Here is a 27,928-nt window from a genome sequence, read left to right on the forward strand (position 1 = left end):
CAATTTACTTAGGACCCAAGGCTTAATTTGAACTCTGACCTCAGAGTGGAAAGGTCATCTGTATATCCTATAGTGCACAAGGCACTACTTCTAAAGAGAAACATATATATTTACCTTCACATTCCATTAATTTTTCAATTAATTATGCAAACAATGACATTATTTTATTATTTTAAATGTTTCTTAAAATTAATTCTAAGAAATGTTTAAAATTTGGGTCATTACTAAGGTAATAAAGTGTTTAATCAATAGTATGGATGATGGCCATTGATTTAAACTCCCCATTTAATGTGCTCTCAATCTTGATCACCGATAGTCAAATGACACCTGACTAAAGATTGCTGAGAATCTTGTTACTCGCTGACTTTAATGGAATTTCAAAAATAGGTCATAGGAACGACAGGTAATTGGGTTTAAATGAAAATACAAAGGGAAACAATGAGCTAGCTGTTTTTCACAATTAATCTTAAAGAAAGTTTTTGTTTGATCATTCAGGTCTTCTAGTTATAAAAAGGAAGTGTATATCCATAAAAAGAAGCTGCAAATTTTGTTGATCTATATGTACCAAAAATCTAACTAAATCCAACTGTTTCTAAGTATCCAATTTAAATCATCTTCTCTTCAACATGTGATTTATTGCCATACTCTTTCCCAGAGAGTTCCTGGGAATTAATGAGATAATATCCAAGTGCTTGAAGCTCCTTAGGGAAAGACTAGGATAATATTCTGAAACATTATTGTTATTATTTTATATGCAGTTCTTGCAAATGTTCTTTTTTTCCTAAATTAATGTAGTGTACTTGACTAACTAAGCTGGACTCACCTTCAGCATTTAAATCACTGAATAAAAATACTTTGTGAGTACCCCTGCCTCCCAAATCTGGGAAATACATAATTCTGCTCACTTTCTAGAAAACTATTTCTTGCCTGAAACATTAATGCTATCAAGACTTCCATATCCTCCTGGTGGGCATCAAACTTAGGGAAAAATGGGAAATGAGAACATCAAACAATCATTACTAAAAAAATTTTATCATATAAGATAATTCACCCTTACTTTTTCCTCAGGAAACAGAACCAAAATATTTGAGTGAAAAAGCACAAATCATTAGTATATAAATTGTGGTATTACTGATTCAAGTATTTAAAATAACACAAATTTTTAAACTGTACAAACTTCTGCACATTTTACTCAGAAATAGAATATGCTTTTATTATATTTTGAAATATCATTAGTATTCACCTACTAACTTTATTCAAGTATGTATAGGATAAAATTACAATTTATACAAAAGGTTTTTACTAAAAATTTTTCATATTTTTAAATTTTGTCTTACAAACTCTCATAAACTAGTCTTTATACTTTAATCTTCTTTCTTTAAAAGGGATAAGCTGACATAATTTAACATATTCTCCTTTTAAGGTAATTTTTTTTTTTCTTTTGGCCATGCTACAGGGCATGTGGGAGTTTAGTTTCCCTAACAGATTGAACTGCGGGCCCTCAGTAGTGAAAGCACAGAGTCCTAACCACTGGACTGCCAGGGAATTCCCTTAAGGTAATTTTCAGAGTAAAATCAACTTCTTACAGAAAAAACCATGAAAATTCATGAAAAAATGAAACATAATATGTGAAGATTTTATGACATAAGAAAGTTAACAACAGTAATATAAGCACATTAATTTTTTAACAGGATTTCAAATTAATGTAAAGAAAATAGGTTTTCCCTTCCATCCAGGTAAGTAAACTAACAATTACAATATAAAGTGTATATTATGAATATCCTTAAATGAGAAATTGGATTTAATCACACACATATAGATAGGGGATAGCCCAATCAAATTCAGAATACATAAATAAGAGTATATTCAGTAAGTGATGAATAGATATCTTTAATTCACACACACAATTGATGAATTCTGCAAAACCAAGAGAAAAAAGTAGCTTTTGCTGTTGCTACAAGTAAGGACAAAGAAGACTTGAATGAAGTGGGCCATTTTAACTCAGCAAATATTTATTGAACACTTTTTAAGTGTACGGTTCTCTCCTACTCACAAGAAGCATAGCAAGTCACGAAGAAACAGCTGCTGACATGAAGTTGCCTAACATAAGTGTGATTCATAAAGCTTATACATAAATTATTACAATTCAAGTAAAATAAGATGTAATCCATGGAGATGAAGAATTATGGGAGTTGACGGGATAGTAAATCCTGTCTATCATTATTTGCTTCCCTCATTGCAGAATATGTTTGAAACTCATTTATATATTTATTTCATTATTTTGGACAAAATCCTAGATATATCTCTAACTTTGCCCTTCATCATCTACTTTGCTCGAGTCTTACCAACTGACTTCCAATTCCTTGGCAACATCTCCCTGCATTATTCCTTACCAAGTTCTCACTGTCCACCCTGAATGGTCCAGAATCATAAGAGAGCTTTTAGAAAACAGACACCCAGGCTTCTCTCCTAGCCTTTTTAATGTAATTGGTCTGGGGTGAGGACTGGGCAATGCTTCTAGCTAACTCTTATTAAAGGCTTTCCAGGTGGCACCAGTAGTGAAGAACCCATGTGCTAATGCAGGAGACACAAGAGACATAGATTCCATCCCTGGGTCAGGAAGATCTCCTGGAGGAGGGCATGGCAACCAACTCCAATATTTTTGCCGGGAGAATCTGATGGACAGAGGAGCCTGGCGGGATACAGACCATAGTCCATTAGGTCACAAATAGTCAGACACAACTGAAGCTACTTAGTACACATTCTGGACTCAGCCCAAGGTATTCCCTTCAGAATTCTTTCCTCACCACCCCTCTCTTCACCAAGAACGGTTTTAGTCCAATATGCTTTCATAGCCTCCTGAGGCCATCTCAGCTAACAGCAAACCACAGCTAACAACTAACTACATTCTACAGTATTCAGATTTACCACTGGATCTCTTCTATTAGCCTGGAAATTTCCCTAGGAGAAAATGAAACCTCCAATGTCTTCTCGCTGTCCTGGGATAAAGTTTAGAATCCTCACCTATATAATCTGCACTATCCAGCCTAGACTTCTTCTACCTTTTCTTGGCTCACAAATTCCCCCTCTACTGTTCTTCTAGATTTTCAGTGATGACAAGTCCCCCCCACCAACCCCGACTCTCTTCAGGACCTTCTCTCAGTCTGAAATGCTCTTCCCAGATACTACTTCTCACGTGACTATCTCCAATCCACAGGCCTCAGCATAACTATTATTTGTAGATTTTTTAGTCTATGCAAAACATTCTACACTTTTTGTCTTTATAATACTTAAAGTCAATTATAAGTACAACCATATGCAATGTGATTATTATCTATCTTTCCGACTAAACTGAAAGCTCAGCACACTATTACAAGTACCTAGCATAATGCAGATGCATAGTAAATATTTTTTGAAAGAACTAATGAATAATGTGCATCTGTGCTACCATCTAATAATAATAGTCATAGTAATTAATAATAATTGTACTTGGAAATAGCTAAGATGAATTTTTTTTAAAATAACAATTCATCCCTTGGTGCCAAGGGACTTCCCTATAGCTCAGATGGTAAGGAATCTGCCTGCAAAGCAGGAGACTGGGGTTTGATGCCTGGGTCAGGAAGATCCCCTGCAGAAGGAAATGGCAGCCCACTCCAGTATTCTTGACTGGAGAATTCCATGGACAGAAGAGCCTGTCAGGCTGCAGTCCATGGAGTCGCAAAGACTCGGACACCAGTAAGCTACTAACACACACACACACACACACCCGCACACCCTTGAGTAAGCTACTAACACACACACACACACACACACCCTTGAGTAAGCTACTAACACACACACACACACACACACACACACACACACACACACACACCCTTGGTGCCATATTCCGTCCACAGATCTGTTCTCTCCTTTACTTTTTCAAGAATTCTAAAAATAGATATTCACTAGCCCTAAGAGGAGTCACAAAGGCATTCTTAGGGATGCTATGGAACAGAGAACAGGATGTTCCAGGTAGCATACAATCATCTTTGTCTTTTAAATTACAATAACAAGGTTATTGTGGATATTACTTAGATTTGGTTGGAACTTTCAAGTAACTGAATATTAAAGTATTGAAGTTTTAATTTTCATGAATTTTGCCTCGAGGCAACTGAATAAAGCTAGTTTGCTATTAAGCTAAAAGCATCTATGCCCAAAGGTTTTTATTCACTTATTCTATTCACATGATATTTGAAAGCTTAATAAAAGACATTAAAGACAATTTTTACTCCTAATATTGTAATGGAATTTTCTTAATACTGTAGCAAATTAGCAAGACATGTAAGTATTCCTTTTTCTGATGGTAAAAACAACACAGACACACACACATACACATATACACATATACATAATGAAAAAATTCAACTGTAATCCTGATCCGAGTTCATATTAAACAGAAAAACTATAATAAGAAAAGATGGTATGCATGCTAGTAACTAACTCACATGACTGTTAATAAAAAAGGATAAAAGTGCTAAAGCCTTTCAACCTGGTTGTATAAATTTTTAACTACATTGTAAGTATGTATGTATATGTACATGTACATGCATTTTTGTGTATATGTGTGCACATATATGCATTTATACATACATATATGACACATATACATGTACATGTATATTCCTTGATCTACAAAACACATTGCATGGGTTCTGGATTATGATTATGGCTATGGCTTCAATTCAACCATTTTATATTTCATGTTAGAAACATTAAGCAATAAATTTGAAAAAAATCATTTATATTATTGAATCTACAGTCCTTAATGCAATTGCCAAAAAATTGTATGTCTTTTACCTAAGCCTTGAGTTACCTATATATTTAGAGCTGTGAAAATTACACTACACAAAAGTACTACATAGTTTTTTCCTAAATGCTCAGTTCCCAATATTTCCCAGTCTTTAATGTTTCAAATTGCCTACATAATTTCAAGAAATGAGAGGTTGCTAGTTTCTCATAATCAAAAATAAAATGTTACACAGTTCTCAAGTCTTCTGATAAATAAAAGCACATCTTGAGTTAAGATACTAACAGTAAACTAGAAAAATTTTCACTTACAAATTTACATCTTTATTTTTATTGCCTAATCCAAGTGATTCTCAAATCAAAGAAAATTAGATCTTTATAAGCCCTGCCAAATTTATTAAACACCATCTCCCTTGAAAAAAGGAAGGGGGAGAATGGGTTTTACACAAATGAATAGAGAAAGGATGACTTCATCAAAGAGAGTCTCAGCTACATTACAGGAACGATCTGGGAAACAGTAATAGATCTTTGTGGCCATTCTCTTTATTATTCTGAGGACTTTATCTTGCTAGAACTTGTTTAGACCTAGTGTAGCTTCACAAAGTTGTGACTCAAATATTTCTGGCCTTCCTGTGATCTAATGTTTTCTCATGGAAGGAAACTTTCCTTTTATTGTTAGGTAAATACCTACCAAATATGTCCTAAATCCTCTCCCAAAAGATATTATTAGCACTGTGAACTCATTTATAAGTAAAGAACAGTGTAATGACTCTATTTACCTTTTTAACTTAATGCATTCATGCTACTAAAATGGCTGTGTTATAACAATCACCATTTTGCCAAACCAAATTCACCTCATAAACATTCTTTTGGTTAACTTGATCCTACTTTTAAAGCTTGAAATTAGAGGGGGAAAGGTAAAACATGATCTGGCAATTATATAGATTTACAGAAATAAATTGACTGGGATTGGGTGTAATAAAGCTATCCCACTAGTTTTGATTAGTTCCTCGGGGTATAAAAATGTAGTTTGGTTAAATTTATATTACACAAGTTACAGTTCAATCCAATTTATATTAGTTTTTATGTAAAATGCTGTACTTAAATGAGTTCTCCAAATATATATGTATATTTCTCAAACTCTCTATAACCCTTACATGGATAGAAATATCATGATAGGATGTTAGGAGACGACAACAAAGAGGAGATAAAGGAGAATGAGCATAGTGTATTTTCTTTTGCAGCATCTGTATTTCTATTCCAGATTCATTATGAGAACTTCTATAGTTCTAGTCATTTATATATGCCCCAAGTGAGTCTACTGAATTTTCTTTACAAGCAACTATATTTCTATTCTAGATTCATTATGAGACTTTCTATAGTTCCAGTCATTTATATATGCCTTGTCAGCAAACTAGTCCCTCCTGAGTTCACAGGCTATTATAAGAATGAAAGTCCCTTCATCAATACAATATGCAATTTACTGGCTTAATAACAAAGCCAGGAAAATGAATTTTATGCAGAGACCTCTAATACCAGGAGCATCCTTTTCAATATTATATGCTCTGTGTGACAGCATGATGAATACTACATGCAAAAGTGTTTGATGTTAATGGAAAGAGGCTGTGGAATTGGACCAAAGAGAAAAAATCTTTAAAATAAAAAATCATACTATAAAAATAGCATACAATCATCCAAGGGTGAGATCCAAGAAAATACTTTTTTGTATCTGTTATTCCTAAATACAAATGAATGCCACTCTATCCTGTACCATAACTCCAAGTTTAACATGTAGACATTCAATTATTTGAACTCATATTTCATTATTGGTATACTACACTTTAAGCAATAATAGATATAGATATGTAGATGTAAAACACATATATACTGATGAAGTTGTATAAAGTTAGCCTCTTCTCAATCACTGGTTGCAGATGTTATGGCACAAGGCCCATTTGCTTTCAAATGTTAGCTATGATATGGTCCCACAGCATGCCAGTAATATAAAATTGACAAAATAAAGTTAATTATTAAACTCTAGGAATTGCCCTTCATCACCTCACTGTCCATCTTATTTTTCACTTTCAAATTACTGAGATATGGGATCCATTCTATCTATTTCTACCACTCTCTTATATCAGAAATAACAAATACAGAGAATTCTATGGACGAGGGAAAGGAGCCAGCATATAATTGTATGACAAGAAGAGAATTTCCCTTATAAAATCTCCTAACCTTTATCACCCAGCCAAGTAGTTTACTATCAAACTGGTACAGGGACTATATTTAGTGTGAAGAGCCTCTGTTCAGGCTTGCTCCACTCCATGCTATACTTTCCTTTTACTAGATGAAAGCTAGATCCTTGATATCAAGAGGAAGTTTGATTCTTGAAAATATTTGCGGTGGGGTGGCATAAACTCTATTGGCTTCTGCATCAAAAACTGTCCATAAAAGACAAATTTAATTCATCTAACATTGAGCCCTACTTTGCACAGTTCAGCAAATGTAAAATGGACTAAGATGTAAATGTGTATATGTGTGCTCAGCCATGTCCAATTCTGTGACCCTATGGACTTGTAGACCACCAGTCTCCTCTGCCAATGGGCTTTTCCCAAGCAAGAATACTAGAGTGGGTTCCCATTTCCTACTCCAGGGGATCTTCCCAACCCAGGGATTGAGCCCACATCTCTTGCATCTCCTGCACTGGCAGATGAGTTGTTTACCACTAGCGCCATCTGAGAAGCCCCTCTCTTGTATACTTAAGGCTGATTCATGCTGCTGTATGACAGAAACCAACACATCATTTAAAGCAATTATCCTCCAATTAAAAATAAATTTTAAAAAAATGAATGAAGTTTTCCATTGCTTCTCAGCTGAACTACTGGCACGAGCAACACCAGACAGGATCACTCTTGTTGGGGAAGGATTTGGGAGAATCAATAAGGAAGCTTTCTCTGAAGGCTCCAGGCAGCCTGGCAGGCTCTCAGCACACTGTACAAATACCTCAACTGCAGCAGGAGTTGAGAGCAGTGACAATATTTAAGACGGTGTGGAATCTAAAGAGCTCAATTCACTGCCCATAGCAGGCACAATTCAAACATTTGCTGAAAGAATGGATGAAGAGTGATGAGGATGGAGAAATAATATGGGCAGGGTGTTCATCTTCTACCTCCATCTGCCTCTTGCCCCAAAACATCACCTTTTCTTCTGCTCCTCTAATGAAAAAAGGGATAGCTCATATCCTGCACCAAGTCACATGCTCAGGGAAACACTGGCCAACCCCTGGTTTTGCTGTGATAATGTGGGAGATTATTTTTTTCATTTCTAAGTCATAGGAAAAAAAAGTCAAAAGAATATGTTATTTAGCAAAATGGAAAAAATATTAAAAAATGTAATATGTGTCCATCAATAAAATTTTATTGGAACAAAACTCTGCCATTCATTTACATACTTTCTCCCTACAAAGGCAGAGGAAGATTTATGGCCAGCAAAGTGAGAAACAGTTATTACCTAGCTCTTGAAGTTCTAAAGTACCCCATTCACACTATTATGCTCCTTTTCCTAACACAGGTACCAGGAGACTATAAGAACAGGATGGTGCTGATCAGCATTAGCATTCAGCTCTGCATTCTTTCTGTTCTCTAGGGCTTATCATTAATGATATAAAATAATAACCAAAGTCGAGGTATTAGCCTGTATGTGATGGCTATCAAACAACTAAAAATGTCTGAAACTAAGAAAGATGATTTTTTAAGAAAGATGCTTTTTAAATCCAATAACATAATGTTGTTCTGCCCCCTCATAATAATTTATTCAAAATAATGGGACCAGAAGAAAAGCACAAAAAAAGAATGACAACTCGTGAGGCCAATCTTAAATAATATTTTCCACTCCTGTTATCATTTTGCAGCTCTTTACAGAAGAGAAGGGCTTCCCAGGTGGCACTAGTGGTAAAGAACCTGTGTGCCAATGCAGGAGACATAGGAGATGCAGGTTCGACTCCTGGGTTGGGAAGATCCCCTGGAGAAGGGCATGGCAACCCACTCCAGTATTCTTGCCTGAAGAATCCCATTGACAGAGGAGCCTGGTGGGCTACAGTCCATGGGGTTGTGCAGAGTCGGACATGACTAAAGAGACTTAGCAGGCACACACACACGACAGAGACTATCAAATGTTCACATTTCTCTTAAACGGTGTAACCCCAAAGTTCAGTTCACTTCAGTCGCTCAGTCGTGTTCAACTCTTTGCGACCCCATGAACTGCAGCATGCCAGGCCTCTCTGTCCATCACCAACTCCCAGAGTCTACCCAAACCCATGTCCATCGAGTCAGTGATGCCATCCAACCATCTCATCCTCTGTCGTCCCCTTCTCCTCCCGCCCCCAATCCTACCCAGCATTAGGGTCTTTTCCAATGAGTCAACTCTTCGCATGAGGTGGCCAAAGTATTGGAGTTTCAGCCTCAACATCAGTCCTTCCAATGAACATCCAGGATTGATCTCCTTTAGAATGGATTGATTGGATCTCCTTACAGTCCAAGGGACTCTCAAGAGTCTTCTCCAACACCACAGTTCAAAACCATCAATTCTGCAGCGCTCAGCTTTCTTCACCGTCCAACTCTCACATCCATACATGACCACTGGAAAAACCATAGCCTTGACTAGACGGACTTTTTTTGGCAAAGTAATGTCTCTGCTTTTAAATATGCTATCTAGGTGGGCCATAACCTTCCTTCCAAGGAGTAAGCATCTTTTAATTTCATGGCTGCAATCACCATCAGCAGTGATTTTGGAGCCCAAAAAAATAAAGTCTGACACTGTTTCCACTGTTTCCCCATCTACTTCCCATGAAGTGATGGGACCAGATGCCATGATCTCATTTTTCTGAACGTTGAGCTTTAAGCCAACTTTTTCACCTTCCTCTTTCACTTTCATAAAGAGGCTCTTTAGTTCCTCTTCACTTTCTGCCATAAGGGTGGTGTCATCTGCATATCTGAGGTTATTGATATTTCTCCCAGCAATCTTGATTCCAGCTTGTGTTTCTTCCAGCCCAGGGTTTCTCATGATGTACTCTGCATAGAAGTTAAATAAGCAGGGTGACAATATACAGCCTTGACGTACTCCTTTTCCTATTTGGAACCAGTCTGTTGTTCCATGTCCAGTTCTAACTGTTGCTTCCTGACCTGCATACAGGTTTCTCAAGAGACAGGTCAGATGGTCTGGTATTCCCATCTCTTTCAGAATTTTCCACAGTTTATTGTGATCCACACAGTCAAAGGCTTTGGCATAGTCAATAAAACAGAAATTGATGTTTTTCTGGAAATCTCTTGCTTTTTCGATGATCCAGCGGATATTAGCAATTTGATCTTTGGTTCCTCTGCCTTTTCTAAAACCAGCTTGAACATCTGGAAGTTCACGGTTCACATATTGCTGAAGCTTGGGTTGGAGAATTTTGAGCATTACTTTACTAGCGTGTGAGATGAGTGCAATTGTGCGGTAGTTTGAGCATTCTTTGGCATTGCCTTTCTTTGGGATTGGAACGAAAACTGACCTTTTCCAGTCCTGTGGCCACTGCTGAGTTTTCCAAATTTGCTGGCATATTGAGTGCAGAACTTTCACAGCATCATCTTTCAGGATTTGAAATAGCTCAACTGGAATTCCATCACCTCCACTAGCTTTGTTCGTAGTGATGCTTTCTAAGGCCCACTTGACTTCACATTCCAGGATGTCTGTGCATGTCTAATAAGACCTCATTAATTTTGAAAGTAGTTAAAGAGTATTATGTTCTGGATCCTGTTCAGTCAATGAGTCTGATTACAATTCTTGTCTATTTACATAGTGGACTCATTATTACCTTTCCTTTAGAAAACTGCAACTTTGCTTTTACCATCTCCTATCATTTAAATCAACACAATTTTAAAATATGAGTATCTCACCCCTGAGTATAACTCATAGCTTTCAAGTTTTTCTGATTTAGCTCTGAAAAGTGACTGGTGAAATATTTTAAACATGGTTACATACCGCCAATCCTTTCTCTCAATATTTGAAAATGTCTAATAGGATCCATCACGATGTTGTTTCTCCTCTGTACAGGTCAGGATATACAGAGACACCAAGTACATCCTTCTCTGCTTTTCAGTGGACAGATACCTTCCAAAAGAATCTGTCTTTACTCACTCCTACTTCTATTCTGCCAAAATCTCTCTCCCATTCTTGCATTCTGGCAATGAATTACAAAATGAAAGAAGTATTTCAACTGCACTTAAGCCACTGTCATTGAAAGAGAATCTCCACTGTCAGTGATGCAATGCTCCCTAAATGGGCACTATAATCTCCTGACCTTTAAAACTGGGACATTATACTCCTAATGTGAATCGCATTTTCTCCTTGCCGCTACTCCATCTTTATCCCCTGGGCCCTTTCACTTTTATTACTTTGCTGGCTTCTCTCTCTAGCTAGATACCTAGATTTCTGATTATTTCCCTGAAGAATTGCTTTACATGTATATCCCAAACAAGGCAGTTCATAATAAAGCAGTTCATAATCTGCTAACTTGATATCTAAAGTTTTCGAAGTCACTTCTATGTTCATTAGGGCCTATGGATAGTTAGTTGGGGAAAAAGTTCCTGATTGCGTTCTAATGTTGAAATATGTAAATTTCTTTATCGTTTTGTTCTCTTCATTACATCACTAATAAAGATGTTAAATGAGACCTCACTCGAAGCTGATCTCTAGACATCACCCACCAAATCGTTACAATTCCATCTCTGATTGCTCTTGGGTATTACCACCTCTTAACAAGATATTTCATTTCCACAGGGTGAAAAACAGTTTATAGGAAGCATCATGCAGAGTTCTTCAAATGTTTGTTCTCATATTCAAGCTACAGTAAAGTTTTTTTTTTTGTTTTGTTTTCTTTTTTTTAATTGACCATGAGTAGATAATGAAGAGCCAGACTAGGCTGCTACATCAAAAATAAACTTAAAATGTAAAATGAGTAGAAGAATGAGAATCATTTTAAAGTAACACTGAGGCTTGGCTTAAACTGCCACCTAAATAATAACAGCTGGATAACATTAGAATCCTGCTGAAAATAGTATGAATAAGCATCATTTTACATTTTCTAGTTGCCTCCACAGGCCACCAAAACTGGAAGCTTTTCTATCTACACACCTCAGATGATTGGCAAGCTTCCTAAACGCTAAGCAATTTTATTTGAGCCATTTCATGTACCCAATGCAATCAAAAGAGAGGTATTAAAGAGAGGTAACAGGAATGGCTTACAGTGACAACATCCCAAATCCCGTATGCTAATCTGGCACATATATATATACATATATATATATAATATATATAAAACAACTTTTTTGTAAATCACAAACTATCCCTTATATCCAAGTGCTCATGGGAAACAAACACCTGCCACCCTTCACACCTTCTCATTAGATGGTTCTCTGAAATCTCAAGAGCATTGTAATTAGTTTCTTTATCAAACAAACAAAAATGTGATCTGGATGCTGTGAAATAGGATCAGCATAGACAACATTTTGAATATAATCACTTAATATCATGTTTTTAGTTTGATGGTCATCACAATACATTGCCAAAATGTAAGAATGGCTACCTGCTTTTTTTTTTAAATATATATAATTGTTCATTTGGGACATTTTACCATTTCAGTTGTATCTGACAGTAGCCACAATTAACAGTTCATGAAACACTATTTCTTTTAAAGACTACTGCAGGTATTGAAAATTTAGCAACTTCTTTTTCAAAAGCGTTGACAATGTATAAGATCTAATTTGCAAAAGAGCCAAAGTAGTATGAAGACCTTTCTTGTCTGCCTTTTCCCCCCATTAAAAACAGAAGGTATTAATCACTCGATTTCAAAAGCAGCTGACTGATGCTATTCACTGGGCAGGACATTCTCACTAATGTGGCCCCATGAATAACTCTCAAGGCTTTTATTATGCCTCTGAGTGGACTCTTAGCAGACAGCCTCCCTTCAGCAGCCCTCTTTCCCTCAGGCTCCAAAAGGATTATAGATAGCAGCTGAAAGAAAGCATCACTGGTAAAAACAAAAGTTTTTAAAGGGAAAAAAAATGGGAGCAAAGTGGACATATTGGAGACAAGTCATGATTCATGGCCTGTACCGTGTTCCGCCTCTCTTTCTCTTACTCAATACACTCTTTAGTTTTACTGCTGGATAAGAGGGGACCAGACCAGTGCACTTCTCCTAGCAACCAATATCAGTCAGCAAAGAAGGCATGTCATCTGCTCAAAGGGAAAATGGAAGAATCTGGGGTCATACAAAGCCAGACACATGTTCTTTTGCATTTGATCCCAAATTGATTATCAAAAAGGATTCAGTAAATGTTAAATGATTCTGTTTTATGTGAATGTTAACAACCCAAAGAACTAAATATCAGCTTGTCCACTTGCTATATACTAGAGTTTCCAATGCTGGTACAATTCATTCCATTCAAATGTTCTGTTTTTCACTTTTCCAACACCCCCTCATCCCTTACTGTTCATAGAGACCGCCTCTCCCAGGTATATCTGCACCTCCTGGACTACTTCAAATACAAAAGTCACTCCTATAGCACGCTAAGTTCAGAAACCTTAGAATTTCATCTTGAGAAAGACTATAAAAGCAATTGCCTAGTCTTATTCACAAGCCATGGTTAGCTGCTGTGTAAAAAAATAAAAATCACTTTCTGAAAAGTTAAACAAACTTGGAATTTTAATTTAATGTAATGAGATGCTTTTATGGAGCAGCTCAAAAATCTGGATAAGTTTCATAAGATCCAACTGATGAACACTACAGGTGTTACAGCTTTAACAGAAAAATACAATAATAATTCATAGCCCAGGAAATGTTCTTCATAAAATAAAAAGTTGTCTGTTGGACTGTGAGTAGAAGGCAGGCTACAAACGAACAACCATGAAGTTTATTCATATCTTAAACCATGTGTGTATGGGGTGGGGGAATAAGAGTTATCTTTGCCCAAAATCTACACCCACATGTTGTACATATTTTTCCCATTCTTTTTTCTTTCATTTTGTGTTACAAGGTGATATTACCCAGGCTTTCAAATCACAAAAGCAGACTGAAACACTTAAAAACATACTTAGCTACAAAATCATCTATGTGTATTCAGGATAGCCAGTGAGGAGCTCTTCAGTTGAATTTAGCACTTTTTCTCCGATAAGATTATTAAATAGCATCTGTGAGAAGAAAAAAAGGCTGCAAACCTCAACTGAATGACAGCTTGAAGATTTGTGAGTACAGGGCTCAGGTACCATGGACATACTTTTTCACTGTTAGTTTTTAACTATGGAGATTATCATTGCATCTAGGAATTATTCTTAAACCATCAAATTCAATGTTCCAGTTCTTTACAGTCCATTTTGAATGTAAAAAATGAGAAGGAATGTTAAGTTATGGGGCGCTTTTTTTTTGAAAGGTTACATTCTTCTTACTCAGTATCTCATCAATGATCCCTTTAGGGAAGTATTCCCATAATTGGCATTTGGGTGATGGCTTGATTGCTTTAGTTGCTGACGTGCAAAAGTGTTTTAGAATGGACAAGTTATTGCATATTTAAGGTTGGGGAAGCTGAAATGCTGACTATAGTTTTAACAGAAGTTAACTCAGCTTTCAATAACTGTAACTATTATTTGACAATACATTAAAGCTCACTTTAAAATAAAAGGGGCGTCCCAGGTGGTTCTAGTGGTAAACAACCTGCCTGCCAATGCAGGAGATGACAGAGGCACAAAACACAATTTAGAATGCTTATTGCTAGGTTCATCCTGACTTTCCTTAATTTGCTGTAACCCTGGAAACTATGTTTTATAATTATCAGATGTAACCTTACCAAATTAGTGTACCATATTCCAGCATTCGCTAGTATTTGGAACTATATACTGTTAAAGCATGACTATAACATTGATTTAGAAAACTTATAACCTTTTCTTTATAAAGAGAACCTCGACTTAATTTCTTGAAAGTCAAAAGTTCTTGTTTTTTTGATCATACTTAGGAACACTGTAATTGGTTATAACTGTTGTACAAGTTTCAGACAAATTCTTTAAATTCCAAATGGCTTCCTGTTTCTTCAAGTTTAAACTTGAAAAGCAGTGTAATGAAAGTGTAGAGTTGTATTCCATGTTCTCCAGCTCATTTCTGAAAAGGATTGGGAGCAAAAACTAGGGGAAGATATCCCACATCAGTCCTACAACAGAAATTAAAAAGTGCTGAGCTAAATAAACTCTCTCCACCTGAGCTAAAACTGCCCTGTCACAGATGGTTCTAGTTATAGTGCCTATAAAGTAATAAGTTCACTGGTTTAAGACTATTTTATTTTTTAGCATTAAAGTTTTTAATACCATTTATTCATAAAGAAACAGTAAGTACCACTGGTCATTAATGAACGAAAGTAGACATGAATTCTAAGACTAGTGTATTTGGACCTTCGTGGACTATCATCTATATTACCATCATTAAGCCCACATCAAAATACAGCCCCCATGCAGATTGAGCAATAAGTCGTGATTATTTTCAAAGATGGACATTTATGGCTTGGTATAACTTTTTTCCAGGCTAAATTTTCCCCTTTAATCGTACTCAAACATAATGCAAGTGATAGAGCATTTAATTAAATGGTTTGCAATAACAGAATGTAAGACTAAGTGAGACACTAGAGAGGACCCAAATACTATTTTTATAGGAATCTAAAGTCATACAATTAATTAGTAGCAACGTTTACACTCGAGTACACTGCTTCCAGACACCCCTGGTGTATCCCTTCCACAACAGCAATGATATTGCTTTGTTCAGGTTATCCTTAATTTACAGAGCCGCTCAATATGCAAATCTGATTAATGAATAATTATAAAAAATATCAAGATCAATGATGGCTATACTGGACGGAAAAGGATAACTAGGCTACTTAGGAAATCAAATCTTGAGTGGAGACTGAAGGTTAATTAAAAAAACAACAACAATTTTGTACTAGGAATATTTACTTCAAACCCAGTAAGCTTTGTCTCCTACAATATTTATCCTCATGGTACTTTATATTAAAAGCACCAAGGGAAAATTATTCTGGATAAAACATAAATCAGTCAACATGAACCAAAATGCAGGGTTTTATAAGCTTGTTCTGCTTGTTACAAATTTTTATTTGTAGCATGCCTCTCTTGTTTATTCCTTTCATTCATAACACCACTAGGGAATACTATTTGCTCTATGATTAGCACATGATGCAATGGAAACACACATGTCATAGCACGTTTGTCACATATGCATAGATGTGGCCTCAGATGAGTACCCTGAAGAGGCAACTAGAGTTTTTATTCAGTCACCTGAAGACTAATGCTTGAAAAGTTATATGAAAATCATTGTGAAACACATCTCAAATATAGCTCATAATTAGCCTGATAGAAATGGTCCTTGTAAATTTACTTCTGCTCCATACTAGGAAGAAAATAACAACAATAAAAATACTACTACTAATAAAAATAACAAGTAACACTTAATTGGGATTTATTAATTAACAGCCACTGTTCAAAAAAACTTCTAATATAATTTCTATATATATGGTATCTATGTAACATACAGATATATACATATCTACACATCTAATTTCATATATAACATGTATATACATATATATGTTCCATATACATATGTGTGTGTGTGTGTATATATATATATATTCACCTATTCCTCATATCAACTGTTTGAGAAGACAATTTTACCATGTCAATTTTAAAGATAAGGACACTAAGAATGGTTAAATTAGTTTGCTGTCAATCAGTACTGTTTGTCAACTGTGTTTCAGTAATCATGTTACACTTCTTCCCTTCTGGACAAACTTCGTTCAGTTGCTAAGTCATGCCCGACTCTTTGCAACCCCATGGACTGCAGCATGGCAGGCTCCTCTGTCCCTCACTAACTCACAGAGTTTGCTCAAATTCATGTCCATTGAGTCAGTGATGCTAGCTAACCTCTCATCTTCTAGAAACTATGTTATACTTAAACTAGACTCCATGCCTTTGCGCTAGAACACCTTTGTCATCTCCATGCCATTCCTTCTGGTATTCCTTTTGTTGGAATGCAATTTTCAATCTTTCCATCTATTAAAACTCCACTATTCCTCTAAAACCCATGTTAAGGGACCCATTTGGTGTGGACACTTCCCACAGCTGGAAATCATCTATTCTTTCCCTGGGTTCCCAGGGTATGCTGTGTGTTTCTTCAACTGTCCCCTGCCCCTAATTACCAGATACTACTTTTGTTTTAACAACTTGAATGTTTGTTACCTTCTCTACTAAAGAGTTACCTCCTTGAAGGTGGGAACTACTTAACTTCATTATGCTCCTCACAATGTCCTCAGTAAGGCGCTTTGTTTATAAACAGGTGCTAAGAAAGCTCATGCTGAATCTAATGAAAAACCTCAAGGTATCTTAAGCTAACTCCCTTGTTGACATGTTTAGAAAACAGCTGGTCAATTTTACTTAGAAGACCCTGGAACTCTTGTTAAGGAATTCCAGAGTTGAGAAGCTGGAAAGAATCTTTCAAGAAAAGTATAGTGATAAAAAATGTCCCTGGACTCTAGCTTCAGCTTTACCACTAAGCATCAGTAGCCTTGTGACAAGGTACATAAAAACTCTGCACTTTAGTTCTCCATCCAATGAAAGAGTTGTAGCGCATAACTGCAAAAACTTCATCTAGCTTTGAGATGTCATCATACTGTGATTTACATTTATTATTGCTGAAGTCACTGCTGAAAGTGACAAGTTCAATTTGGGTTAATTTCACTTATAAAACTTTACAGAGCAACAGAAGAAGACAATCACTGAAGGGATTAGAAATTAGGACTGTTGGGAATTTAAAGCATATTATCATATAAAATTGTTTCACTACAAACCTCACATCTAGGTTGTAAAGGCCATTCAACATTTTCTTTCTGTGAGTGAACTAAAAGAATATATGTACCTCATATATGGCCAGTGGCAACATAAAATTGTATAGCTGCTGTGGAAAACAGTCCTGCAGTTCCTCAAAAGGTTAAACATAGAATTTTCATATGACCCAGCAATTCCACTCCAGGTATACACACAAGTGAAATGAAAGCATGTGTGCACACAAAGATTAATACACAAATGTTCACAGCAACAATCTTTATAACAAATCTTTATTCCCAAAATGGAAATAACCAATGTCCATGAACTAATAATTCAAAAGATAAAGGATATAGAATACTATTCAGCAATAAAAAAGAATGAAGTCCTGATATACAGCATAGATGACCCTTGAAAACATAAGATGAAGGGAAAGAAACCAGTCACAAAAGATCCTATATTATACAATTCTATTTACATGTAATTCCCCAAATAGACAAATCAATAGAGACAGAAAGACTAATTTCTTCCTAGCGCTGGGAGAGGGGTGGTAGATAAGAAGCAGGATACAGAGCTTCTTTTCTTGGATAACAAAAAAGTTCCAAAATTAGATTGTACACCCTTGGGTAAGGAAGATTCCCCTGGAACAGGAAATGGCAACCCAGTTTATCTCAGTTAGTATTAGTGATGGTAAACAAAGCTCTAGCACTATGATTACAACAGTAGGCAGGGTAGGATAATACTAATTGCTGCAGATATTTTAATCTTCCTCTTCTTTTTCAATTTGAGAGCTATATAACTGGGGTATTCTTTTGAATTCTATCCCTGAACTAATCTTTTTGTTGCTGTTTTTAAGTGCTTAAATAAAAAGTTGACCTAAATATGAAGAAAATTCTCAATTTTGGGGCCAGATATCATCAAAATCAGTCAACGTTCCTTGGTCAGATGAGAGCGTGTGTGGTCCCAATAGGAACGTTAGAATAATTTGAAGGAGTGCCTTGTCAAAATATACGTACAACTCAACAGTGTGCTAAAACACACAGCAGGGTTAGTATGGGGATTCAGAGTAACCATGTAAGCCACCATGATAGAAAATCAAAGAAAACTGTAAATTCTATATATCCTGTCAGGTGAAAAGCGGAATATTAAATTTCATCCAAAATCATGATGCCATTAATGTCAAAATATGCATGTTTGATAACTCTGTCTCTAGAGAGACAGAATGAGAGAGATACATAGAAATATACACCCTCAAATAAACAAATAAACCTAGTTCAAATGGTAAATATTTCATGTGTTGGCTAGGGCATGAAAATAAACATTGCAAAAGCACTCCATAAGTACCTTTTCATTGATTCAACAAATAATTGAATCTAACTGAATGTGTCCTCTTGTGCTCCAGGTAAAGGAGGAACACAGGCAAACATAAGAGACAAAGCTAAGTCCATGCCCTAGAAGCTCAGTGGAAGCGGCAGACACTAAACACACTAACATATGCATACAGCAAAAATCTTCTAAAGTGTAGGTGATCTCCCTTGAGAACAGAAAGCAGCTTTGTCTACTGTCTAATAGAGTCATGACAAAGCTTCCCTCCAGGCCAAAAGTTAGGCAGATTTCCTTATGGCCCATTCTAAAATATTCTGGTTCCCATGCTCAGCGCTCCTCAGCTGTGGGGCCAATCCATTTTCTGTGCATCATCTACCTGGGCCCCATGGCATTGTCCCTAAGGGTTTTCAAGGGAAAGGTAAATCTATGCAAACATGAAGTCATGCTGCTTGGTGCGGGGTGACTAACAAAAGCCACCATCTGGATCTCAGGATATTCATGTGCTTTGCCTGCATTCAGAAAGTTGTAGCAGTCTAACTTCTTAGCTTGCAAGTATGGTAAAATGTAAGTCCCTTCAAGGTTGTTTATACAAATGCATGTGTGAGCATGCACACAGACATACACACACACACATACACACACTTCAAGGATGTGATAAGAGCTAAGAATGAAACTAAGATAGGTAAGAGGGTAGCCCAATAGTGTTTTAAGGAAAGCAATTTTAGATAAGGTAGTCCATGTACATACATGAAGAGGTGATAATAGATAAAGTGTAAAGTGAAACTGTTAGTCACTCAGTCATGTCAGACTCTTTGCAACCCCATGGATTGTAGCCCATCATGCTCTTCTATTCATGAATTTCTTCAGGTAAACATACTGGGGTGGGTACCATACCTTCTACAGGGCATATTCCTGACCCAGGGATGGAACCCAGGTCTCCTGCACTGCAGGCAGATTCTTTACCATCTGAGCAACCAGGGAAACCTGATAAAGGATAGGGATTCACTAAATCAACTGAAAGACTCAATCATGCAAAGATCTAAGGAAGCATATTTCAGGCAGAAGAAAGAACAAATGCAAAAGCCCTGAGTCAGGAATAAAACACCAAAAACACAAGTCTAAACCTAGGTTCCAGCAGGGAGTGTGAAGAGACGAGGTCAGAAAGGCAGGGAGGGTCCTGAGTTTGAACAGTCCTGTATACTATTGTAAAGAGTTCTCAGTGGAAGCCATTAAAAGCTTCTGAGCAATGAGCCTCCATCATCTTATTTACATGCTTTGAAAAGGTCTCTGTGGCTACCAGGTGAAGAACTAACTGCATAGGGGAAAGACGTGGGGATAAGAAGAACAGGCATGGAGGCAGGATGACCATTTATCAGGCTACCCCAATAGTCCAGGTTTTGACCAGGATGGTGGTAGTTGAATTAGTAAGAAACATCTGGAATCTAATCATTTGAAAATGCAATCAAAACAGTAAGATGAATTAATGGATGCATACAAGAATGGAGAAATACGTGGTAACCAAGTACAGCAAAATAGTGGTAGACACTAGGTGGGAATGTAAGTGTTCACTGTACCATCTTTCAGCTTTGTTATATATTTGAAAATGCTTATATCAAAATGTTGGAGAAAAATCACAAATACACACATAAAATTGTAGGTATCAGGCTATATATTCCAAGGGATTTACTAATAAGTTGGATATGGGCTATGAGAACAAATCAAAAATGATTTCTAGTTTTGGATCACAAAAACCTCTGTGAATGGCGATGCTATTTACTGAGCTGGAGATGACTGGAAAGAGGAGTAAATTCTATCCTGGGCTTGAATTTGATATATTCATTTTTTAAATTATTTTATTGAGGTATAATTGCTATATGCCATTATATTAGTTTCAGGTGTACAATACAATGATTCACTATTTATATACACTGGAAAGTGATCAGCCCAACAAATTAGTTACCATTCGAGTTTGATGTATTCTTATTAGATACTAAGCAAAGATGTCATGTAGTCAGCTGGATATGTCAAGTAATGTATTGACACTGGAGATACAAAGGTATACAGAAGAGCCAAGTTCTAGTCTCATGGAACCAATATTCTTCCCACACACAATAAGGGAAATTTGAGAAGTATCAGCAAAAAGGATTTAAAACCTATGTAACCAAATTAATGATACTAAGTATTAGGTGCAAACAGAGCAAAAGAAAAAAAACACTAAGGATTGAATTATAGATTATGTGAATATTGTTTTGAGTTTAAGACAGGTTTTGAGAGTTGGACAGTGAAGAAAGCTGAGTGCTGCAGAACTGATGCTTTTGAGCTGTGGTGTTGGAGAAGACTCTTGAGAGTCCCTTGGACTGCAAGGAGATCCAATCAATCCATCCTAAAGGAGATCAACCCTGGGTGTTCATTAGAAGGACTGATGTTGAAGCTGAAACTCCAATACTTTGGCCACCTCATGCGAAGAGTTGACTCATTGGAAAAGACCCTAATGTTGGGTAGGATTGGGGGCAGGAGGAGAAGGGGACAACAGAGGATGAGGTGGTTGGATGGCATCACCAACTCGATGGACATGGGTTTGGGTAGACTCCGGGAGTTGGTGATGGACAGAGAGGCCTGGCGTGCTGCAATTCATGGGGTCGCAAAGAGTCGGACATGATTGAGCAACTGAACTGAACTGAACTTTGGGGGTTGAATATGCTACACTTCTGGCTTCCGAGGTGTTTCAGTGGTTAAGAATCCACCTATAAATGAAGGAGATGCAGGTTCAATCCCTGCATAAGGAAGATCCCCTGGAGTGGAAAATGACAACCCATTCCAGTATTCTTGCCTGGAAAATTCCATGCAGAGATGATCCTGCTGCTCTCCAATCCATGGGGTCACAAGGAGTCAGACATGACTGAGCATGCACGCATAAGCATATACACAAGACACTTTAGATACTATATTAAGATTTCTACTATGCTGAAACATTGTAAGAGTTTATGGAAATTTTCCCGTAAAATATTTTGTCATCATCCATTCATGCTTTATTCAATAATTTAAAAGAAGAAAATAATTATCAATATCAATGTATTTGATTTAGGTTAATAGGTCTATACCTGGAAACACTGTAAGAAACATAACAACACTCTTCTTTGAAGACAAATATATAAAATAGCACTCTATAACTTTCTGGTTGAACTCATAGCTGTATACTTCTGTCTGCCAAAACCGGAAAAAGAACTACATAAGTTTGCATAAAGCTATACAGGACGGTAAAAGAAAAATGATGTCAAGGTCCCAACTGGGTATGTGCAAAGTTAAAATATTATTAACATAACCTCCTTTAAATGCAGATTTTCTAAATTGTTATCCAAGAAACACTATCACCTATTTTCCTTATTCTTCAAATGTTTCTATGATTCCTTCCACTGGGTCCAAAAAAGGAGGAGGAGGGGAAGGAAGAAGTGAAGGAGGAGGAACTGATGGAGGGAAACAAGAGGAGCAAGAGAAAGTGGAGAACTAGGAGATGAAGTAAGTAAAAGAAAATGTTTTCTTCTAACTCTTCATAAACCAAATTGCACAAAGGAAGTAAATAAATATCTCTTATAGACTGCATGAACTGTTGAAGCAGATGTTAACTGGACACACACATCCTACATATAGAAGCTCCTTTCATTACTATATTTGTACCCAAATGGAAGTAATGTCCTTGGACACCCAGATTTTTATTAGCAAGGATGCTATTTTATACAGGTTGCTCAAGGATGTCATGGCTAGAATTGTTCTTTTTGTATAATCATGACCTTTTTTCCTTTGCGATTCTCTTTTTTTCTATGTTTTAAGAAAACCTTTTGGTTTATGGTCCACATGTTGTCTAGAATCAAAGGTTATTCAAACAAAGCCAATTCAAACATGATATTAGTGCATAGTTGCACGAAGAAATTTCAGGTTACTTATAGGCAATTTAAGTACTGAAATGGACTACATATGGCTAGGATAATGAGCCCATTACTGAAAGAAGCACTTTAGCAAAATGCATAAACCTATATGAGATTATACATCTGCATGACACACACAGATCATCTTTATCTCCCCAAATATCACATGTGCCATTTTCATTTTAGAATAGTTAAGGACAAGAAACTATTTTTATTTTAAAAACATAATTTTCACCAGTACTCAAAAATTATCAAATTGACACAATGTATGAAATATGGATGTAATCAAACAGTCCTGTGATGGTTCCTATTAGTTCCCTGTAAACAATTACAAAACCATATTTCTGTATTTAAAAATACAGAAAATCTGGAGAACAAAGGCTAAACTCAATACATATTCACATACATAACAGCAAAAGAAAAATCTGCATCTGGGTAATTAATCTGTATCAAATGACACAGTCTTTATTTACATCCCAATATAAAAGTTTGTCTGTAGTTCTCAACTAACTTAATTTTTATTCTCTGTGGGTTCCTACAGACAGAAGATACGGAAAAATCATAATATTTGCACATAACTTCCATGAGGATGCAAAAGTCTAACATTTTTCATATACCATAAAAATGTACATATAAATAACCCACCAAGCAAATTTCAATGCAAATCTATGTATCATTTGTCACTGAATAAAATTAATTTCTGTGTCTACCACAAGGAAAGTCAGTATATCTTTGAAATGGTACAAGCTTCTCTAAATTTGAAATTCATGGAGAGAATAAGCACATGCTTCTGAGAAGGATAATAAGTAAACAGAAATCATAGAGCCCTGGAAAAGTCAGAAAGCTTAGAGATCCTACAAACCAACCCCCTCATTATACATGTGAACATGCAATCCCAGTGTGCTGAAACAGCCTAGAGGGCAGTGTTGTCTACATCCCAAATTTTCAACAATCCCCATGGAGGGGCTGTCATCATTCGAGAGTAAATCAAAGGCAATCCAATGTCAAATGTATGACTTATGTACTAATTCAATAAGTGTCCACAGTTTCCACTGCTTTGGACATAGTAGATGCTAAATAGAAAAACTAGTTTCACACATACAACAATTTACTATTACCTTTTCAGCTCCTCCACCCTGGGCATTTTTCACTACATTATCATGAATTTTGCTGCACAATTATGGCCCAAACACAAACCACCCCCTGTAATCTATAATATTAAGTCAGAACAAAGGTCCTAGGTGTATGTATGGGGCTGCAGGGACAAGGTGGGCGGAAGAAGGAAGGAAATAAGGGAGAGAGGAATAGGGTGGGGGCTAGGACAGTAGGGAGGGTGGGGAGGGGAGAAATGATATCTTGCTACTGCTGTTCCAGCAAACTGGTTAATTGCATTTGTTTCATATATCTCCAAACACTCCGGTACATTAATTACATTCTGTAACACCAAGCTCTTCTGATTCCCTCTGTCACTTCCACTGAGCAATTTAATTGTATTCCTCCTAGCTACACAATGACTCAAAAAAAAAAACTGGGTGATAATTCTGTAGTCTAATATATGGTTTATACATGTATTTCTGGTATTGAAATATACAAATTCAGGCTTTTGAGGATATATTATCCAAAAAGTTATATCAAAGTCTACTTATGATGATAATCAAGACACCTGGGACAAATCCATAAACCTTTTTGTTCCGGTCATGTAAATGTACTACAAAGGTAAATGTATTGAAGAAAATGTCTGGTGAATGATTAGATATGATTATAGATATTATCATGGTATAACCCAAAGTGATTCATTCCTATGCATCTACAACTTAGAAGGGAAAAAAGAAAAAAAAAAAGGCAAGCAGTGTGTCCACATGAATGCCTTGCCTACTATCGCTGGGGGGCATAGGTACTCCTATAGTCCAGGATTGAAAACAGCCACTTGACAGTAGGCAAACTCATCTGTATTGCCTTATGTTTACAGAAAGGCTTCCTTTTTGAGTCTGATACATCGTGCTCTGGACAGCAGCAGCAGCTGCCAGAACAAAGTTAGCTCCTACAGGCCAGCAAAAATAGGCAGTGTTCCAAATAATGACTTCGTCAACCATGCAAATTCTGGAAGAAAGTTGATGTAGCAACAAGCTACTATGATGGCTCAAGTATCTGGGCTAATATATCTCAGATTTTTTATATGTACAGTCATTAAAAATCTAAAGTATGACAATCCACACAGGCAGGCAAAAAATATCATGCTCTAATCTCTTTTAGACCAATTCTGTCCAGCAATGTGAAAATTAAAGTCACTAGAAGGTGAATACCAAATGCTCTTTGACATTGTCCTTTAGAACAAACAGAAAAAGCGCCTTAATGATTACTTCCACCCGTCATTCAAAAGAGCTACGAAAAAGGATTTTGCAATCCTCCCACAGGAAGCTGACATCCTGTGCAACTATCCCAGGAAACCAAATCCGAACAAAAGACAGGAGAAGCAGCGAGAGAATGCTGTCTGCTTGACAGACTGACTCAACCTAGAGGGAGACACCTAAGCACCTGTTTCAGATCCCCATTGTGTTTGCCACAGGGGACTGATTTGAGTGTTCTGAGCCCCAGGGCCAGCCCACAGCTTCTGCTTCCCCCTTCCTGGAGCCTCGCCCAGTCTTACTTTTGACAGTTTTCTCCCTATGATCTAAATCTTCATTCTGCTATCCCCCTAGGAGAACATTCACCAACACACAGGTGATATACATTGATTCAAGTTACCTGTATCTCAAATTCCTAACCCACTGAACCTTCATGGGGTGTCTATGACTTACTAAGAATCTCTAAGCCAAAGTTCAGATAGAAGAACAAACCAACCCCAAAGGGAGAGCAAGCCCAAGACTATTAGACTGGTTAAAGAGACTTACTTTCATATTTCTTTTTTCTAACAAAACTGAGAGCCCATCATTTATTACCCAACTCCTTAATTAATTAATTACAACAGTAGATGAGTCCTAACACGTTCCATTTGCAGCAGTTTAGAAACAAAAGACTTAAAACCTCTGCTCCCCCAAAGCTCCCATGCCTGGCCAAAAGGGACCGAGAGATATAATGTCATTTTTATTTACAGCCCGCATCCGACTCAGAGAGAAATGTTTCTGGAGGGTGAGGAACAAGATAAAAGCATTTTAACTTACCATCAACCCGAACATACAAAAATCCACAGAGCAGTAGTTGTGTAAACATCAGCCGACTCATTTTGACATATTAAAAAGGATCCAGATTGCTTAAGAAACCAATCCCAGAGAGCAAAAAGTACAAAAATAAGTATCAAAAAAAGAGGTAGGTCCAAAGTTTAGACTCTCTTCCTAGCTGCTATTTAAGGTCGAGAAGAGCAAATGGCAAGATCAGAAGGGGAGAGTGGCGAGGTGTTGAAGGGCGCACATTTGGATCCATCCAAATTAACCGAGGGCGCGCCAAAGGCTGCTGTATTTCCACACTCTGGCTTCCTAAATTCCCACGAATTCAGCCCAGCCGGAGGGGTTATTCAAGTGTGTCTAACCCTCTCTCCTCAGGCTCCATGGCAATCCAAAGCCAAGTTCTTTCTTCAGAAGTCAAGAAGTGAAGGGGGGTCGGAGGGAGGAAAAAGACCTAATTCCTAGAAAGTGTTCCACAAACTTGCCAGCGCGCTGCCGAAAAAAAACATTGGCCTGCCCACTGGTTCCCTTTCCCCCGGTGTCCGTCTCGGTAGCCGCTCCACGTCCCGAGTTTTTTCACTTAACTTCCATAATAAGGATGTGTCAGAGAACCACTTTGCAGGCGGGCAGACTTGGCCAGCCTCTCCTCCGCCACCTCGTTACCTCCCTCCACCTCTCGCGTTTCCAAAAGAGAGGCAAAGGGAAATCGGGACCAGTCGGGTGGAGAATCCGAACTCCTACGTGGTGGGGCGGCGGGGAGAAAGGGGAGGAAGCAGGGAGGGAGGGGAGGGGCAGGGCTGCGGCTGCGGCCACCCCCCGCGGTGCCGCCTCCGAGCGCCCGCGAGCCCGGGCGGCGGCGGGCGGGAGCCGAGCCGGGCGGGTGAGCCCCGGAGCCCAGGCGCGGGAGAACGAGGGAGCGAGCGCGCGGTCCAGCCGCCCGCCGGGCTCCAGCCGCCAGTCCCCCTGGTCCGGCCTCCGCGGCTCCCGCGGCTTCGCAGCAGAGCGTCCGCCTCCTCCTGCAGCTGCCGCGGGTGGAAGCACTTAGAGGAGGGAAGGCGAGGAGGCGGGAGGGGAGGGGAGGAATGAAAGCTGTTTGGAGTCTGCCCGGGGGAGGGGAGGGGGCGCGGGTGATGAGGGGGTTCACCGAGCCTGCACCTCCACACTCCGCCACCCGCCCGCACAGAGGGACGGCCGCCCGCTGGGCAAAGGGGGCAGGGGGAGCTGGAAAGCCCAGAGTCCTAGTGGGACGGAAATTAACAAATTCGGAGCCGAGGCCACCGGTCCACTCCTTCCCTTTCCCTGCGCCGCCCCGTCCCCCACTCCTTCCCGCCTCGGGAGGGGATAGGTGGGCTCTAGCCTCCTGCTCCTCGCCGCGTCCCGTTTAATGGGCAGGTAATTTTCTCGGTGAGTGATTTCATGGAAGCGCTTCCTAATTATTCATCCCTCCAGTCTGTCGGAGATGCACGCGCTTTCTGGAAAAAGATCATCCTCCCGTACCTAGGGCGCAGCCTCATTACCCGTTAAAATCACACAAACATTCCCTGTTCACCTTTTAGCCCGAAGAGAAGCTGAGCGGGAGGGAGGAAAGAAAAGGTGACAATATAACCACCTTTTGGAGCGGAAAGGTTGAGTGGGGGTGCTCTCTCCACCGTTAAAAAGGCGCGAGAAAGAAACAGGGTGTGGGGCGGGTGGGGGGTCGCACAGCAATCTCTAGCCTCTCCTGACCTGTTGTAGCAAAGATCTACGACCCCCTGAGGAATCCCCGGGGGAGGGGGAAGGGTGATATCCCCAGTTCTGTTTCTTACTCAGTTGCTTTATGAC

General features: G+C 38.1%; 1 protein-coding gene across 2 annotated transcripts in view; it reads right to left on the minus strand.

Moving 5' to 3' along the window:
* ROBO2 (roundabout guidance receptor 2) overlaps positions 1 to 27,140 on the minus strand; it is a 642,112-nt gene extending 614,972 nt beyond the window's left edge. For both annotated transcript variants that reach the window (XM_081552579.1, XM_081552570.1), the window contains exon 1: positions 26,108 to 27,140. In XM_081552579.1, the coding sequence (XP_081408705.1) occupies positions 26,108 to 26,168 (61 nt within the window). In that variant the 5' untranslated portion in view covers positions 26,169 to 27,140. The remainder of the gene's footprint in view (positions 1 to 26,107) is intronic.
* Between the last annotated feature and the right edge of the window lie 788 nt (positions 27,141 to 27,928).

The sequence above is a fragment of the Giraffa tippelskirchi genome, chromosome 2, assembly GCF_054371585.1.
Source record: "Giraffa tippelskirchi isolate mGirTip1 chromosome 2, T2T-mGirTip1v1.2.pri, whole genome shotgun sequence".
In the NCBI taxonomy this organism is placed as follows: domain Eukaryota; kingdom Metazoa; phylum Chordata; class Mammalia; order Artiodactyla; family Giraffidae; genus Giraffa; species Giraffa tippelskirchi.